At 49.1% G+C, this 19,325-nt stretch overlaps 2 protein-coding genes across 3 annotated transcripts in view; both read right to left on the reverse strand.

Moving 5' to 3' along the window:
- The window catches only part of Lrrk1 (leucine rich repeat kinase 1), a 136,728-nt gene extending 128,471 nt beyond the window's left edge, over positions 1 to 8,257 (reverse strand). The window contains exons 1-2 of one of the 2 annotated variants that reach the window (XM_076544529.1): positions 7,951 to 8,257; positions 2,087 to 2,301 (exon numbers count right to left, since the gene is read on the reverse strand). In XM_076544529.1, coding sequence (XP_076400644.1) covers positions 2,087 to 2,183 — 97 coding nt within the window. In that variant the 5' untranslated portion in view covers positions 2,184 to 2,301; positions 7,951 to 8,257. Of the gene's footprint in view, positions 1 to 983; positions 1,163 to 2,086; positions 2,302 to 7,950 lie in introns of those variants that run through there. The other variant, XM_076544520.1, reaches the window with a different exon arrangement.
- A 2,505-nt stretch (positions 8,258 to 10,762) lies between these two features.
- Positions 10,763 to 19,325, reverse strand: part of Aldh1a3 (aldehyde dehydrogenase 1 family member A3) — a 34,860-nt gene continuing 26,297 nt past the window's right edge. Inside the window, exons 12-13 of the mRNA XM_006995142.4 lie at positions 18,196 to 18,270; positions 10,763 to 12,625 (exon numbers count right to left, since the gene is read on the reverse strand). Of these exons, the coding sequence (XP_006995204.2) occupies positions 12,553 to 12,625; positions 18,196 to 18,270 (148 nt within the window). The 3' untranslated portion in view covers positions 10,763 to 12,552. The remainder of the gene's footprint in view (positions 12,626 to 18,195; positions 18,271 to 19,325) is intronic.

Raw genomic sequence — 19,325 nt, forward strand, 5'->3', positions numbered from 1 at the left:
TGGAATCAGGTTCTGGCCACTCAGAATGGGGGAAGGGCATGTAGGAGCCCTCCTAGAATCCCCACACAGCAGGCTGGAGAAGGTGGGAGCTGGTTTTTCCCTGCACCCAGGAAGCCACCGGCCAAGGATTGCTCCACAGACAGACTGAGGTTGGAAAAAGGTTAAACGCTATGGGAGCTGAACATGTCACGGGGACTGCCCTTCAGAGCATCCAGAAGGGTTAGCCCAAGAAGGAATCTGCAAGGAGAGCCAGGTATTAGCTTTTAGCAGGAAGAGCCTTTAGTCCCTAAAGAAAGGGCTGAAGGGATTGAAGTCATCTTACTGGGTGGAGCTAGTTGACAGGCTCCCGAGCATCCCCGTCCTAAGAAAGCCTGGCACCAATGCATGGCTAGGGAGCTCCTTGTTGCTAGAAGTGAGCAAGCATATTCCAGATTGATAGTTAAGTGGGGCTCTAACCTCCGATTAAGGGAGGTGTTGTAACACTCATTGAGCCCCAAAGCATATGTAGCTCGACTCTGCTTTGTAGGAATGAGGTGCGGCTGAGATAACTGCTGCCTGCATGGACCAACCGTGACCAACTAGGCCATCTCCCAGCCACTCTTCTTTGCCGGATTAATAAGAGACTACTTACTTGATCCTCAACATGCTTCATGGAGAGGCTCTGTGTGCCCCTGTACTCCAACTCAGGTTGGAGAAGGTGGTTCCACTGACCATGATCTAGCTAGAAATGTACCATTTATCCATGTACCCACACATCCCAGCAAGTCTAACGGGACACTGATATGAGAAGGATATGGGCTAACATGTTAGAGGCATTTCCTAATACAGTCTGTTTCCTTCTTCCTGGAAGGCAACATGAGTCCCCACTCGAGTAAACCTTACGACTTAGCAACACGTCAGATAATGAGTGCATATTTTTAAAAGCCAAAGGAAGAAAAAAAGAAAAAAATAGAACAGGATATTCCAAGCATCTATGCAACAACCTGGGATCTGAAGACCCTCTGGAACGTTCCATCTCCTTCCGTCCATGCTGGGTCTGGCCGTCGGTAGTACTTTGAGAGGTAGGTAGCCGTGTCAGACCTTTCGGGGGGCCAAGGGCAGGACCCTCACACAAAGAGGATGTCCCCTCGAGCCCCTCCCACACACCCTTCAGCTGTGTAGGAGAGGCTGCAATCCTTGGAAGTTTCCTAGCTTCTACTTTCCCAGGTGCCTCACCTCAACTGGAAGAGCAGGTTTTTCCACTGCAGCTGGTATCGGCATACAGAAGGACATCTAATGCTGTGGTGTTTGTCTAGGAGTTTGTCTAGCTGCTAGACTCTAGCAGCCCTAGCCCAGCAAAGAGCACACTATTCCCCCTGCTAATCAACACCTTTGAGACCAAGGCTTTCTAACAGGCCCCCTGCACCTCAGGGGAGCTCCCCTCTGAGATTCTCATGAGACTAAGGCATGGCAAACCTTCCTGGCTCACATCTGTGCTGCAAAGACACTGGGTGAGCACACAGGCCACCTGCCACGGTGCCAGAGTTGGGTCTGTGCTTGCACACACATGAGCTCTGAAACCACCCTAAACACATACAAGTCAGAAATGGGTAGGGGCTGGGCAAAAGGACACAGGCAAGACATGGACGGTGCTGCTGTTGGGGTGATGCAACTCCAGGTCAGCTTGTGTTGTTTTTAAACCTCTCTTTTCTTCTCAGTGTTTCTTTGGTAAACAAGTTTTTGTTTGTTGTTTGTTTTCCGGAGCTGAGGACAGAACCCAGGGCCTTTCGCTTGCTAGGCAAGCACTCTACCACTGAGCTAAATCCCCAACCCACAAGTATTTTTTACAGTGTGAAAACAAACAGCAATCCCCATTTTAAAAAAGAAATTCCTTGGCCAGTACAATGTCCCACTTTCAAAATCTTTGAAGCATAATAAATTTTGTACACGTCCTCTCCATTTTAGGAATTTAAGTGAGAATCCCAAGATATAGACAAAGCACCAAATAATTATTATTTTATTTCCTTTGGTTGAAAACATCTGTTCTTGGTGAGTCTAAGCTCTCTGTAGGCCAAGCATGGCAGACCCTGCTCAGCCCCTCACTTACCATTATGGGTCTCCATGGCACGTCCTGGACACACGGAAGATCCCTCTGTCCCCACACACCAGTACATACTGGGTGGTCGCTGTGACATGCCAGCCATCAACCCCTGAGGTAGCAGGTCTCCAAAAGAAGGTCTTGCTGATGTCACCCCAACCGCCACTGCGCAGGTGAGCTAATGCATGGACACATAGTCGTGGTGCCGCAGACATGCGTTCATCCTGGTGGCAAAAAACGTCATATTAGAAAGCTCCCCTCTTGAAAGCTCTTGTAGATAGTCACTGTTTCCATTGGCTTTCCCCTCTTTATCTGCAGTATTTCTTCATAGTTCATGTATCTGGCCCACTCTGTCAGATAGGGACATTGAAAGTACAATGTCACCCCCACGCCACCTTGACCCTGTGCTCAGATCTTGTTTATGTGAAAAGAAACTCAAAATTATCCCGAAGCATCACCTGTAGTGTTCAATCAACACTTAGCCATTTTATCCGGCAAACAGCCAGGCCCTGTGTGGAACCCGGTGCCACCAACACCGCAAAAACACGGCTCCCATTGGCAGGACTCACACTTCCACTGGGATGGGCAGGCACACGGTTGGTCACAATTTAAGGCCGTCTCTTGCCCAGGACTGATACCTATGGATGCCTGGGGGTGCGCATGTGGTCCCCAAATGGGAGCCAGGCTACGGCCCCGAGGAGAAGGGATCTAGGAGTTGTTACTGGTTATGACGCCAAACGAACCCTGTAAAGGTCACCTCTCTCCAAGGTGACATTTGACAATATCTAGAGATATTTGGGTTGTCACAACTTGAGAGAGGGGTGTTATAGGCACATAGTAGGTAAAGGTCAGGTGTGTGGCTAAACAACTTCCCATGCATGAATTATCTGGCCACGTAGAGTTCTAACCAAATTAAGACTCATCTACTAAAACCGAGCAGAGTTTGAACTTGCGTGGATTCCCACTGACCCTGGAGGCCCTCCAACATGAACGCCTATGCTGCCTTGCTGAAGAAAGGTCCAGACCTATTTTGCAAGGCCTGTTTAGAACTGGCCCAGGACAGGAAGGTGCTAGCTAACACACACACACACACACACACACACACACACACACACACACACACGTATATATGTTTTGCATGTTCCCAAAATCCATCCTATACATAAAGTGAAGGCCATAAGCACTTAAGACAACCCTAAAATTGGGAGTGAGAACATAGCCAAAAATATCAATAAAAACTAAGTCCTGTAACTAACAGCTCAGACACATGTGCCCTGGCTGTCAAACTGTGGGCTGTTTCTACTGGGTATTAGCAGTGTGACATCCAGTTGAAACTTTTTTTCCTCATCTGCTGAGAACAGACCCCCACACCCCGTGGCAAATCACAGGATTACTGGGGGCCTTCACGTAAGACAGAGTTTGAATACTCACGCTCTCCAAAAGGGGTAGTGTGGCCAGTATTTAACACAGAGCGAGGACCTGGGAAGTCAGCAGGGTCTCATGCCCTCCTATTGATGAACACACTCAGAATATCACAGTGTCCAAGCACACAGGTTCTAGAAATTTCCCCCAAACCGTGTAGCCACTGAGCAAGCCACAAAACAAAGAGCCGAAGGGTGCTTCCAGTTTCTCCTCTAAACGCTCAGGAACGAGGCACCTGCCCTGAGGGGCGGTGTGGTAGGGACAGGGGTAGGATGGGGCTGGGATGGACTCTTCCAGGCAGGAGCGGATGTGGCCGAAGAGAGTCCTCATTAGTGGTCTTGCTCCTGTGAGCCACTCTTCTCTGAACCAGAGGACCAACCATCCAGAGAAAGGTATTTAGAGATAAGAAGTCTAAAGAGAAGGGAGGAAACACAGGAGAGCCAGGCAAAATTTGGAAGCTGTTTGGAACCTCTGTATGTTCTACAGCCCAGGAGAAGAGAGAGAGGGAAAAGACCAAGACAGAGCTGATTAAAAATAAAGGCTCCACATTACACATGAAAACCCAGAAACCGAGAACCACAGTTATCAGCTGCTTCCGAACGCCTTTCTAGAACCACCAAACACAGGATACATTCCAAAGACTCCCCCGTGGCAGACGTCCCTACGTTCCTTCTCAGAACAGAAGTGGCTTGGCATATAATATGTTTAAGTCTCACACACACACACACACACACACACACACACACACACACTTTAAAATATTTTAGGCTAACTCTCACCCAGCACACTTGGTTCCCCTTTCAGTTTCTCTTTGCAAATCACTCCACAGATGGAGGATTCTGTCACAGCAGCGGTGTTTAAACTGTAGTTTGTCTGTGGCTTTACACCCTAAGGTTGGGGCTTCAGGATGAGGTATCTGGAGTTACTCCATCGTTGCCCTCCCACAGCTCAGTGCTTCCTCCTGCTTCTCTTAGGTGCAGAACAATGCCACAGAGCACTGTGGTGAGTTGAATTTCCACTCTCTACCCTGCAGAGGGCCTCAAGAAGTTTTCTTCAGTCGTGACTACTTTAATAATGTTTTTATGCCACCTACTTCCTTTTGCCAACTCTTCACGCCTATATGAATGAACATATCTAAATGATGATTGAGAAACAAAAACAAGGAGCCTGGCATTTATTCTGAAAAGGCTTTTACTGAATAGCGATGAGTTTGTGATGCCGGAGGGGAGGAAGACAACTAACAAGTCATTACTATGAGGTTTCTGACCGAGGAGAGCCACGGGTGTCTCTGCAGAAAGTTTGGGGAGGACAGTCAATACGAGCGTTGAATGTCCGAGTGAAGCATGCTGGGACTGCTCACACCAGCTAGCTCCTTGTTGAAGCAAAGCCTGGTTGAGATGGATAGTCTATAATTGCAGATACCTCTAGCGCTTCCAGCACCCTCTGCCTACAAAAACGGAGGTCAAATCCGTTGTTTGAAACCCGACAAAAGTGCAGAAAGGTTGGAGGACAGAAATGGTCCACGTGTCTGAAGCCACATCTGCCTTAAGGCTCTTCTCTCAGTATTCCATCACTGTACACACCACCCTTCACAGATGCCCCCCGGCATGGTTAGGAGAGGATGCCGCAGTGAACGAGACAGTCTCTGCCCTAAGGAGACCCAGTAGAGACCCTGAGTAAGTAAGCAGAAGATAAACACATGAAGGAGGATCTAGAAGAAAGGAGGGGAGAGCCGGGGTAGATAACTCGTAGCCAGGGAAGGCCTGGGAGGTCACATGGGGCAGCAAAGCAGAGGCTTCAGCTGCAGTGAGCTCAACCAGGGAGACTGGGGGCAGTGGCCTGGTGCTGTGGGATGGCACAGGGCTGGAATGAAAGGAAAAGAGAGAGAACTCCAGGCTCCATGAAGAGGAGGGACGCATCCCACCCAGCCATTAAGAAATGGACACGGTCCTGTTCTTAGAGGGAAACCCACAGCCATTATGCTGCTAAAGGGGCATAGCAATAAAATGGCTCCCAATGACACATGGCTATACCCATAAATCAGTGCATAGCTCAACCCGCGTCAGAGAAGCTTCTTCTTGCAGTAGGTGGGAATTAACATCGAGACCTGGTCAACGCAGAGTGCATGAGACTTTGGAGCACTCCGTCCTAAACAGGATGTCTTTGTCATACTCCTCAGGGATCAGGGATGTATGGGTGAGAGGAAGTGGACTGTAACGGCCAGAGGTAGTAGGCTGCTCTAAGGAACCGGCATTTTTAAAACACATCAGGGCTGAGGCACGCATGAGTTTACAGAGACTGTGGTGGCATGCACAGGGCCTGCACAGGTGCAAAGCAGACAGAAATCCCAGCCCCGAGAAGGGGAAGTGGCTACCAAGTCCCACCTCCCAACCAAGAAGCCATCTGCAGCTGTGATACCTGCTGGGATAGGGGAAATCAGTGTTCAGCCACACTCCAGGGCCAGGCCCCAGGCCCAGGAGCAGCTGATCAACACAGCGCAGACTCCAAGTTTTTTGTGTGCATTTTTGTTAGTTTGTTGGTTTGGTTTGCTTAATTGAGTGTTTTGATAGAAAGAATATAAAGTTGGGTGGGTAGGGAGAAGTCTATGGGAGGAGTTGGGGGGAATAATAGGGTAAATATATGGTATAAATAATTTTAAAGAATAAATATTAAAACAAAGAATGTATATGTATATATATATGTATATATATATATATATATATATATATATATATATATATATATATATATATATATATATATATATTATATCACTGTGCCTGCCAGCTAGAGCTGGGGGGGGGGGGGCGGCTGTGATCATATAGCAGAGAGAGTGGCAATTTGGACTATGAGGAAGGCTGTGAGAAGAAGGGACCAGACCAGGGTATTTTTTTGGGATGGAACCAACAAGACAGTAGGCTAGACTCAGAGATGAAGAGAATTTCTAGGGTTCTTGTTTTTAATTCCCTCTGTGTGTGTGTGTGTGTGTGTGTGTGTGTGTGTGTGTGTGTGTGTGTGTGTCTCAGTCACAGGACCACCTCTGGTGTGTTCTTTGCTTTGCACCATGTTTGAAATTCCAGTCTCTTCTTCCCTCCTGCCCATGCAGAGCTAGCTGGCCAGTGAGCTCCCAAGAAGTCTCCTCAGCACCTCCAACATGGCATTACTACATCAGCCTTTATGCAGATTCTGAATCTGAATTCAGATCCTTACACTTGACCAGCAAATGCTTTACATACTGAGTCATCTCTCCAGCTGGTTTATTATTATTATTATTATTATTATTATTATTATTATAGCTATTAAGGATATGTAGAAGACTGGGTGGAGGAAAGGCTTGGCTGGCCCTAAAACGTCCTTTAGGGACAAATTAGGTGTTGGTATGCTATTTTTTTCCTGGAATGTGAGCAAAGACAACAAAAACCCAATCAGAGCAAGAGTTGAATGTTAAGGATTTCCAAAATGTGCACATTGTGGTCCCTTTGAGGCTACTACGCGAGGGACCAACTCATTAAAATTAGGGTATTTAGTGAGAATTTGCTAAGAGCTTACCTCTTAGGACTCTATTTATCGTGCTCCAGTCTTTGCAGGGGTGAGCACATGCAAGAGAAAAACGTAATGGCCTCAAACTGTGAAAAGCCAGGCTGAACTGGCTCTCAGCATCCTCAGAGTCTCCCCATTGCTATCTTTGTTACCACCCCTCGCCCTCCTAGGATTCCTGCCCTGGTCTGCACTGGGGACCACAGCAGGCTCAAACAACGGAGAGGCGAGTTCTCAGTAGCCACAAAGAGGCGACCGCTGGTCCAGAAGCGCGCCCCAGGAGTGGAGGAGGGGAAGACCTCCAGGCCACCCCGTGCCACCCGGGTGCCCAGCGCGTGGAGAGCCTGCTGGGCGGTCGCCTCCCGCCACTGGCGCTCACGCACTCCCATGCGCACACACGCTCAGACAGACCCCAGTTCTAGGTTAAAACTCAGGCTTTCTTCAAACGCAAAAGAACTTTGTAGCCGCCCTGGTGTTTCCTACTTTTGTTTCCGAACTCCGCTCCCCGCCCCCGCTCCGTTCCCCTCCGGTCCCGCGCCGGATTTCGGGGTTCCCTGGCTCCCGGGCTCCAGCACCGCACCCGCTTAAACCCTTCAAGGGGCGAGGGTCGCGGCGCAATCAGAGAAGCGGCGAGGAGACCCGGGTCGTCCCGAGATCCAGGCGCCCCCAGAGCTGTGACCTGCGAGTCTCGGGCACAGGCCGGGGTCCGGAGCACGCGGCCGTTAGGGGTGCAGGGTGCGAGCCTGGGAGCGGGGCGGGGGGCTGCGGCGCGGGACTCCGGGCGCAGGGCGGGCGGCCGCGGCTGCACGCGGGGACCCGAGCACGGGTCCGGGAGGCGCGGGCGAAGCTTGGCTCTCGGGCCACTGGCTTCAGTCGTGTCCCTCGGACAGGGCGCGGGCCGGAGCAGCACTTACCTGCGGCGGTGGAGTTGGGGAGCTGCAGGCCGGCGACAGCCGCGGGCCGGTGACAGCGGCGGGCCGGGGCCTGCGGGTCCTACCGTGCTCTGCCCTGCGAGGCTCTGGCCGCCGCGGGGCCAGACACACTTCCTCAATCCTGCGGCCGCCTGGCGGGCGGAGAGGGCGGGTGGCGCGGAAGCAGGCCCTCGCCAGAGGGTCGGCTGCCCCTCGGCCTCCGCAGATGAGGATGCCGTCCCCCGATGGCCTGCCTCGGTTTCCCTAGCTGCTAGGTATCGGTGACTAAGCTCACTGCTCCTGTTTCGGTAGATGCTAGGGCCCTGGAGCTTTGTAGGGTCCTAAATTCAGATGTCCCTGCTGTCTTCCCTGGGGACAGACACAGTGACAAGATTGCTCCATTCTCTGCTCAGCCTTTCCTTCTCTGCTCTATTAACAGATTAATTTCTATGTTGCATGCTGGCCATATACCCTGGCTGTGAATATAGAAGGACGAGGATACTAATGTGTGTGCAGGTCTTTAGGGAACCCTACAGAAACAGCCTTTTAAATGTTGATGTTTTGTAAACCGCACCCTTTCAACCGCTGGTTCACCAACTTAACTATGGACATTTGCAAAGATGTTACTAGTTGGTGAATCCTTTTAGATCTTCGGCCTCTGGAGTAGCTGCGACTAAGGTGCATGCCACATTGCCTGGCTGATTATGGTGGGGAGGTGTAAAACATGGTGGAATGTGTGTCAACTGATGTCACTGAGATAATAACCAAACGCAGGCTAGACCCTCGTGGCTAAGCTGCAGACAGGCTTCCGATTCGGCTCTGATTTTCACTCAGAAAGGATAGTCCTTGGCAGAAAAAGCGGTTCTGCACCTAGACTCTTCTCTGGTAAGGTAACAAGGAATAACAAGGACCATGTGCAGAGCACATAGACAGATCGTCATAACCCTCTTTACCAGTTCACAGAACCTGGGCGGCTGTGGGCCTTCTGAGCTACTTCAGGAGCTCCGCAAGTGTTTTCTTCGAGTTGGTGTTTGGATCACTGGTTGCCAAGGGGACTACCTCGCAGCCCATGCTCTGCTTTCTCTCCACCGAACACCCTTCTGAAAAAGTAGGCGCGGTTCTGCAATCCTGTCCTCGCCTGCCACGGAGGTTCTCAGACCAGTTAGCAAGGGCAGCAGGGTGACTGTTAAGGAAAAGTCCCTAATAGTTTGCAAGGCGTGGCGTTAGCAGACAGCCTGGTGTGGTGTCGCCTTCAGAGCATACATCGCTGCCACCTAGCGACACTAGGAGGAACTCCATGCTGAGTGCCAGGACAGACACGGGGCACTTGTGTTGCCAATACTTACTGCGGCAAGAAAATTCCCCCTTTAAACAAGTTTGGAAATAGGCTAGGAAAAATGCCCATTTTTGTTCCAAAAAACATCTGGAACATTGGACACATGTATTGCCTTATCCCAGCCTTCAACTTTACCCAGTAGGCGTGCATTAGACAGGAAGGAGACTATTCCAGCCCAGTTGAGGTTCCTCCTCGCTTCTTTTTCATTCCCGCAGATCATGTTCTTCTTGCGTTTGCTCGAATTCCACCCAGATTTTCAGAAGCCTTAGGTTGGTATGAACTTCCCCAAGGGGGTTCAGCTGGAAGACCATGGTCAGAGGTAGGTCAGCCACCTACTTCTCTGAATTTCCACCCCGCTTCACTGAGGCTAACTGTTCCTTTTGTCTCCTGATGTTTGTCTTTATTCAGCCAAATCCGCACTTTCTTCTGATATCCCCGAAACAACGATTTAAACAACACCACCACCACCACCACCACCACCACCACCACCACCACCCCAGCAATCTCCACCTGCAAGCACTGTCTGCTGCATGGATTCTAGCAAGGGGTGAACATTAGAAAGAAGCCACCTGCCGAGAAGTGGAGCTAGAGCCCCCCAAGGTGTCTTCTTTTAGAGAATGTACCCAACCACAGTCATACAAGTGCACATATACATGCACCTGCCCACCTTATGCACACATACACAAATGCACACCATCACACCTATCGACTCTGGAGTGGTTCTCTTCAGGCAGTCATATTCTAATTCACCACACAACAGAAAATGCCATTTTTATATCGTCTGTTCACATTTGGATGAGAAATGAAATGCTCATAAATACACAACACATGGGAAAGTGCACACTGAAAGAGGTCTCGTGCAGCCTTCTGTGTGCCATTTTTAAGGGGATGGTGCTTTTTTACACATCAGTCATCTGGGCTTTTGATGCTGACTTCACAGTTTGATCTTTCCAGACCTACCCAAGTCCAGTGAAGGTTTCTGCTCCAGCATCAATGTCAGGTCACAACCAGGTGACTGACATTTCTTGGCAGTTGGAAGCCTTAAGATCTTCAGCTAAGTTAGGCCCAGATCCTTAGATCATCATAGAGAAAAGTCACACACACACACACACACACACACACACACACACACACACACACACAAATTAAAAAAAACCAAACAAACAAAAAACATGGTCACTATTTGGGGACAAGACGTTTTCCCTAAATCTTCATTTTCTGTACTCAATCACCATTGCTTTGTGATTAAAGGGGCCTGGGCAGTGTAGAAAAAAAAATCTTACACTTAGCATGTAAGGCACAGGGCTGTTCAACATCCAAGACTATAGGGATGGACATTACCATCAGGAAAAGAAGCCCTGTGTATGGCAGGCTGGAGGAGTATAATTTTATTTTTGCCATCACACAGAAGTCTGAGAAAGAAGATTCTGCCACAGAATTCAAATGGGCTTAGTCCTTCAGTGAAAAAAAAAAAAAGAATGTTTCTCAAATGTCCGATTTTATTTTACCATTGCTGAACACAATCCAAAGTTAGGATCAGAATTCCCAGTCCAATCAATTGAAAAACCATACCACAGGGGTAAACCTTAAAGACGTGAGATCTAACATTATATAGATTTTCATTTCTAAATACAGTATATTACAGAAGGTTAAATATACTACCTCTCTGTACTTACAGCTATAAAAAGATACATTAATGATACCAATTATAAATAATGTAACATTTCATATTAAAGGCATTATTGTACAATGGAGGAATAGCAACCCTCTAATGTACTGTGGTGAAGGGTGGTACCTAGAGTTACTGAGATGCTGGAAATTCAGTGGATGAGGCCAAATCCCGATTTAACAAGTTCCTGGTAGTGTAAGTGCTGAGGGGGAGAAAGAAGGTGAGTGGAATATTGCTCGTCTCTGACAGGGCTGAGGAGAGCCCCAGTTCACGCATCCTATCCTTTATGCACACACTGCTTCTGATGAGGCTTCGTTCTCACTGTTGCTCAGTTCAACTTGAATCCTTCAGTGTCAGCATCACAGCCACTTAGAGAAGTGTATGTGACTTAGAGTAAAAGGGCCCAGATAGCAATCAACCCAGTGGGTTTGGTTCTATTGTGGGAATGGTTTTAGTTTTCCAAGTTCAAATGTGGACTTTGCATATCCCATGGATACACTGAAGAGGAAAAGAAAAATATTATAATGTGAATGAAATATCCAGGTCACTTGGCTGGTGACCGGGTCCCCCTATGGGATCCGGGTGTTATTAGTTAATCAATCAGAAATGAAAGCCCCAATGGACTTTACAAGTACGGAGCTAAGCAGTGCAGCTGTCTCTCAGTGGCGCGCCCTTTACTCATCTAAAACGGGTAACGGAGCAGGGGAGAAGAAAAAGGAAGTGGGCGCACCCATTACCAAAGGTGGTAGAGACGGGCGATCTGTAAAAGTGAACGAGGGCTCCGAGTGTCAAGTGTGCGGCTCAGTCGCCGAGGGTTTGCTCTGCTGTGGGAATTCTAAAATGAGTCGTCAGGGGCAAAGGTGACACTAAGGATGTTCTCTGCCTAAGAAGGGCCTTGGTTTTGACTGACCATCTCATAACTGTAAGGCAAACTCTTTGGGATGTTGATTTGGTCATTCCAAAGGTTTTCTAGGTGAATCCCACGGTCAGTGTCAATATGCAGTCCTCGGGACTGGCACCCCCACAGACCAAAGACTTCTGGAGCCTTCCCTTGGAGTGTGTTCCCCCTAAGCTCCCCACACAGGGTCCCTGAAATCCTCCTTTCATACTAACACTAATCCTTTGCTTGTGAATAGTCCCACTCAGAACGAGGAGGGACATGTTCTGTGCACAGGTGACTCCGAGGAGCCCGTGAGAGCAGATCTGCTTGCAGCCCATACCGTGAGCGCTTTCCACATTCCTCCTGGGGTCAGCAAAGCGTTTAAAATAACCGCGGGACACTCCAGAGACCGTCTCCTATCAACAGAGCCCCCGGGTGTCTTTGCTGCGTCCCGCACGGAGTCTAAAGCAATGGCAGCCGGACACCAGTTTCTCCCCCAGGCAGGCCTGCAGCTTCACACATAACAGCCAGCCGCCCACAGTTTGGTCCGTAAAGCATGAGTGTGAGAGGGAAAATCAAAACCATTAAGCTCTAGTAGACCGAGTGTCCCGAAGAGAGGGTCCTGGGAAGATGAGCGCTGTCATCCCGTTTTCTGCTTGTGGCAGGTTGGAGTCGCCAAGGACAGCTGTCCGGCTTTTGAGGAAGAGACCGGTCTGTCCTTCAGGGGTTCTTGTCATCGAGTTTGATGGTGACAGTCTTCACTTCTGTATACTCCGCCAGAGCGTATTCACCTCTGCGACGACAGAAAAGCGGGGGCAGTTCACACTGGCAGTTCGCGGTTCTGGGAAAGCGCTTCTAATGCCTGAGCCTTCTGCTGCACAGTTTGAGTGCTGGGGTTTGTGCGACAGAGCGCACCCTTAGTGGGGGCAGTAGGCACCGTGATGCCCTTAGTTAAGCATCGGGAACTGGAAATGTGAGTTTACATGCTAAGGTCCCGTGTGTGATGCTTTTGAAGCCGTTAAAAGAACTAAGGGTTTGCTTCCGGACCATGAGAGATGAAGACAAGAGCATAAACTCAGGGCAGTTCTCTGGGTCAGGGAGGTGGCTGCAGAAGGGGGGGGCCTTTGCAGGTGAGTGGGGGGCGGGCGAGGGCCTGGGGTGTGAGGCCCGCACTGACTATGTAAGTTTTAAGTGGTCATTTGTTACTACTTGAATAGACAGAAGAGGCTATGGCTGAGCCCGAGGAGATGGCCAGCAGGCCACAGGGACATCTGGCTGAGAAGGGCACAGCTCCAAGAGGAGCTGGGTCAGACTGCAGGGGAAGGGAACGGACGCTGGCACAGGTGAGGCGCAGGAAGGTGACGGCCCTCAGGTTAGCATCTTCGGCATTTTTCCTTCCCTTCTGCCTTACAGGGGCCAGGGATCTTTCCTAGATATCATGGGCCATCCTTGGAGGAGATCCCCTTCCCAGAACCAAGAGGCAACTTAGATGGAGAATTCCTCCATACTACAAGCTTAGCAATTGCAGAAAAGAAAAAAAAAAAAAAAAAAAAAAGATTCCGGTTCCAGAAAAGATAGAGGTAGAGATAGCCTCTCCAGTCTCTATATTAAAAGATCTGGCCCACAATCTCATCTCATCTCTGAGACCTGCAGGTGAGCTACTCAGCCCAGCATCATCAGCCTGACTTCTGAACGTGTTAGAAATGCAGATTCCCGGGCCTCACCCAGGACTACTGTAGCAGGTAAAACAGGGAAGACAAAATAGTAAAGTGTGTCCACACCCTGCTCTGCGGTCCTGGTGCACGTGTTAGGTTACACTCCAAGGGAGGACCGATGCTGGTGATGGGATTCTTGTGGCTAATCGATTGACTTTAAAATAGAGAGTTTTCTGGGTCCTTTGGTGGCCCAGCGGTCCCTAAGAATTGAAGAAGAGAGTTGAGTAAAAATGATACAAGACACCAAAAGGTACCACTGGGCTGGTTGGGAAGATGGCCGAGACCTTCAGCCAAGTATGAGGTAAGCCTCTGGGGGTAGGGAAAGGCTGGGAAACTCAGTCCTCACAGCCTGCGTCCTAGAGGACACCTCCCTTAAGCTCAGAGGGAGCTGCACCTACGCTGTAGGGCTTGATGTCATATGTTTGTGTCACCTAAGACATTGATTTTTCGGTGCTGTTTGTTAGAAAACCAATTTATTTATGGGATCAGAAATGTCCTCAGTCGAGTCAAGAAATTTGTGTTCAGTCAATTCCCTAGGTGATTCTGATGCCTGCTTGAGTATAACAGCAACTCGGGCTTAGGATCATGTGGATGAGTCAAGTTGATTGAAATCCCTGAGAATGTTTCAACTGTGCCGTGGGAGACCCACCACACCTGCTCAGTTACGCCAACTAGAGAGGCCCTCCCTCTGTGCTGAGTAAGTAATGTCACCATTAAGAAGGTGTGCTGTTTTCGATGTCCTGAACGTTCTTACAAAGCAGCAGGGGAAACACGAGCAACCAACTGGAAAAATGCTACAGAGGACACACTCACTTTTGCAGAAAAATGAATGCAAAGTCCAGTAAGTGTGAAAGGGGCACACTCACTGTCTCACACTTGAAGACATTCGAACCCACACAGAGACACTTTCCTGTGGCTGAGTAAGGAATTCTAGGAATTCATTCTGAGAACCACCACCCTAAGTGCATAAATATTTATACACAAGGAAGCTTATAAGCAGGGTTTGTAATAATAATAATAATAATAATAATAATAATAATAATAATAATAATAATAAAGGCCTGTGGATGTAACACCAGTGCCCACTGTAGGTGGCTTTCACTAAAAGACTGGGAGATATCCAAAACCCATCTCTGAGGACAAAACGTGGCTTGCTTCCACATTAGCCAATAGAAAAGAATGAGTGGATGTATGCATATCCACAGAAAATGCACCGTAAACTTTCAAAATGAGCAAATAGTGTTGTTTCGCAAAAATCTTAAGTATTAGTGGTTTATCAATCTAGTACAGAGAAGGGGTGAAATCTTTCCGAATTAGCTTGTGTTGAACAAGCTCACAAGTGTCAGCATGTTCTTGCAGGACACAGCTTGTCGATTCTTCTTTCTACTTCCTCATCTGTTGCTCTGGTTCAAGTTCCTGCTGTCCTCATTCACCCCCTCACCCAGTCTTTGCTGCCTCAGGAACCAAAGCAAGCCATTTGGGAGCTCAGCCTTCCTCCTAATAAACCTCCCTAGGATATCAATGGCGACAAGGACTGATAACAGTCCGCTGACAAATGCCCAGAACCTAACACCAAGCTTGGAGCAGTAAAATCGCTCAGCAAGACTTGCAAGAGGAAAAGCCCTGTCCTTGTGGAAGTGTCCTTTGTCCTTTGGGGAAGTGTGTGACTGCACTCACCTCATGCCCACAGGGTCTGCTGTGGATCCGCCCTTGGACAAACTGTTGTCAACAAGGATGTCTTTAGAGAGCTGGCAGACTCAAGGCCAGGTGGGAGGCCAAGGTCAAGTTTGAAGAGCAAGATAAGACAAGCCAGAACAAATGCTTTTTCTAGAAGTTTTGGTTTTAGGTTTATATTTGTTTCCACCATTAAATTAAAAAGATATTTTTTAATTTAAAATTATTTCTTTTTAATTTAGAAAAACAAAACTAAAACAAATATTTGTGCCAGGTGGTGGTGGTGCACACCCTTAATCCCAGCACTCGGGAGGCAGAGCCAGGTGGATCTCTGTGAGTTCCAAGACAGTCTGGCCTACAGAGTGAGTTCCAGGACAGGCACCAAAACTACACAGAGAAACCCTGTCTCAAACAACAACAACAACAAAAACCCAAAACCAAGCAAACAAACAAAAAAACCACCACCAACAAAAACCCACATAAATATTTGCCATGTGAACTAACGAGGAAATGAACACAGTGAGTGAGCAGTGGCTCCTCTAAGGAGTGGGACTAAGGGCCAGGGAGGGAGGAAGGTCTGACTGTGCCGCATCTCTGCCGTATGAGTCTTTGTTGGCTGGCTTGGATGCCTAGCTTACACTGCAAAGCAAAGAGCCAGGATGCACCAAGAAGAAGAGGCTTTTCAGACTCCATCCAAGACCAGCCCCGAAATGTATCCTGGAGGGGCTGGCAAGTGTACAGCCAGTAACCAGCCCAGCCCGAGTGACTAGTTTGGGGAAAACCATGGAATCCACCTAATGGTGCTCCAGCATAGAAAAGAGGAACTTGTTGCCACAAGGAGACATTAATTTGAAACAACTGAAAATAGAAATTATTTTTCAAGGCAGTTTCCAGGCTCCTTACAAATGATCTGAATATATTTCATCATTAAAAAAAAAAACCTTTGGGAGAATGTATGCCAAAGATCCAAAACAACAACAACAACAAAACAAAACAGCCATTCAAGAAAGTCCCCAGGACAGGATGAAACATGACCAAGGTCTGTGAGCTTACCACGCCACTCTGTGGCAGGCATAGGGACCACAAATCACACCCAGGGATAGGAGTGGCCCAGGTAAAAAAAAAAAGCTATGCAGTGCATCCACAGTGGCTCTAAGGGAAGACCAGGCAACAGGTGTCCCCCATATGCCTCCCAGTCACTGTGTCCTTCCAATGACCTTTCCTCAGGGGCCTGGGGTGCTTGCTGCCTCCCAGCCTCCAGAAGGAAGACGGTGAGGGATTTGAGTTTCTCCGTCCTTACAACCCGCCCGGCTGAAGACAGAGGACCAGAGGAGACACGTGACCAGATGAGCTCTGGTGGCTTCATCTGAAGTGGCTTACAGAGATGACTCCTAGGGCAGGGGTTAGCTCAGTGGTAGAGAACTTGCCTCACATGCTGGATGACCTAAGTTCAATTCCCAGTACCGCAAAACAAAAAACAAATCTCCCAAAACAAAATTCAAAACACCAACAAGGTACAGGTGGTCTCTGCCTAGCAAGCCCTGGGCTACGGGAAGCCAAAGGTCAGGGTGCCAGTGTTCTTCTTAACTCTTGTGCTTTTGGTTGTGAGTCTAACCTTTAATGGCTGGGCCATCTCTCCAGCCCTGCTCTTAACTCTCATGACCTGCTAGCCTGCTGGGTGGGTTTCATCCCTTGAAAGCTGTTATCCCCTCTCACGAACCATCTCCACAAGAACATGAATGGCATTTCAGGGGCTCTCAGCAAATGCCAGCTGTCACCAGCCTTGTTACTACGAGAGGAGCCTGGAAGGACCTCGGGTGACCCTAGCTCTGGCCTCCCAGCCTCAGCCTCAGCCTCCTCTGAGAGACCACGCATTGGAGACTCCAATAACAGGCTGCCAAAGGAGTACCAGGCTCCTGCCATGGGTCTTTGTGGCCAGGAATCAGGAAGGTTAGTGCAGGAGAAGCAGTCATAGGATGAAGGCAGGGACCGAAGGACACTCTGTGGTCCTTGCTCAAGTGCGCAGATGACTCCTGAGCATCTGTCATGCATTGGGGATGGTCTGAACAGAGCTGAGGTGGCGTAAGGGGCCCCAATTCCATGTAGACCAGTCAAGAGCCAGTGGAAGCCAGCACCTCCCCGTTGTAACAGGCTCAAGAATCTACAAGCAAAGCTGCTCAGTGTCCTCACTGAGGCGTAGGCTGAGGAAAAGAGCCCAGTGTCTGCTCTGACTACACATGCAGATGTGGAGAAGGTACAGCATTTGTGTATAAATGACACAAACTGTTTAAACAAAAGGAGAACACGAGCCCTCAGAAACATCCGCGAACAGCCTTGGGGTGTTGTCACAGATGGCTCCCCGGGAACATGGTGCCTACCAAGATGTTTGTCCACACTGGCTAATAAAACCCAGGAAGGGGGACTGGAGAGAGATGCCAGCATGTGGCTGGGGACCTCAGCATCTCCACCCAGTTTTCAGCCTGGGCCAGAGGCAAGATGGTCCATCCATGAATCTTAGGAGGCCAGGCAGGAAAGAGACACAGAGAAACTAGTTCAGGCCTAGAATGTTCCGCTGGAGCCATGGAAGCACAGCACAGCCCGGGGGGGGGGGGGGGGGGGGAGGATCCATGAGGAAGCGGAATCACTCAAAGCTTGTGCCAGGCTCTGAAAGCAAAGGTGGGCAGATTCAGAGCCTGACTTGAGCCAGGCTGCTTTCTCTACCCAACGTGGAGATATGTGTCCTAAGACCCTCATTTGCCACGCCCTCATCCTGCTATCCTAGGTCAAAGAACTATAGAATGTTCCTAGGGTGATGGCGCCAGGCAGGGCAAGAAGCTGAGGCTGCAGATTGGTTCTGGGGCTGGGGGGGGGGGAGGTACAAGGGTGGAAAGAAGGGACAGATCCTGAGCAGCCTCCACTGAGGGACCACCAGCCTTCATGGAAGAGGGGAGTGTGAGGGGTCAGAAACACTTACAGCTCTCTGCCATTTCCAGACATCTTGAAGCCACCGAAGGGAGCCTGTGTGTAGAACGCATTGTAGCAGTTGACCCTAGAGAGAGGATGAGAGGCGCTCCGGTTACCTGGAGAACACGCGCCTGCGTCTCGAGACACTGGAGGCACAGTGATGCCCAATGCCCGGCCTTTGGGCAAAGTCCCCATAACTTGAACACAGCACACCCCTTATGCTCTTTACGTCTTTCTTTCCTGCTGGAAACTACAATTGGAAGATAGAGGGGAAGCGAGCTAGGGGTTGAGTTAGCTGAGCAGCGATGCAGTCCTGACCTCAGAGTTCTGCTCCCTAGATGATGCATGTGACCCTAAGCTTGTTCCACCGCTTTGAGCCTCACTTCATTCATCTGGAAGATGGGCACGAGTATCCAACCTGCGGAGTTATCAGTGCAGAGATGAGCATCCGTACCCTGCAGGTTTGTGACGTGCTGTCTTTAGGATCCACCAGAGACAAAATCAGAGAGGCACTGTGACACAGCTGTCAAAGGTTCAGGCCTTGGAGCCTCCTTGTCTATGTCCCGTGACCTCTGCTAAGCAAAGGCTCTGCACCCTCAGGCTCAACCGCCTTCAGACCCAAAGATTTTGTGCAGAATTCTTTTTCTGCACAAATAGTGCAGTACAGTAAGTATCAATGCAGCCTTGCATTAGGTGTTGCAAAGCGTGTAGATGATTTTGAAGTATGCAGGAAGGGATGGTGTATACCTTGGTGATAAAATGCCTTTCTAGTGTGTATGTTCCAGGTCCTGGGCCAGAGTGCCAGTATGGTACAAATATATATATATATATATATATATATATATATATATATATATATATATATAATAACAAATAAGCAGGAGGCAAGCTGGAGGATGCTCCTAAGCTATCTGCACACACGAGAGACTTGAGTGGCCGTAGACTTGGGCCTCTCAGCAAGGACTGAATCCTCTGCAATTAAACACGGAGGGCCGACTGCACTAGCTGTGTGATGCTGGATAAGTCACTCCATCTCTCCTTATGCCTTGATTTCCTCATGTGAATAACAAAGGACTTAAGGCCATGGGATACCCATGTCAGAGGACAGTCAGCAAGGCACTCAAAGCAGGGAGAGAGCAT

The sequence above is a fragment of the Peromyscus maniculatus genome, chromosome 1 (assembly GCF_049852395.1).
Source record: "Peromyscus maniculatus bairdii isolate BWxNUB_F1_BW_parent chromosome 1, HU_Pman_BW_mat_3.1, whole genome shotgun sequence".
Taxonomy (NCBI): Eukaryota; Metazoa; Chordata; class Mammalia; order Rodentia; family Cricetidae; genus Peromyscus; species Peromyscus maniculatus.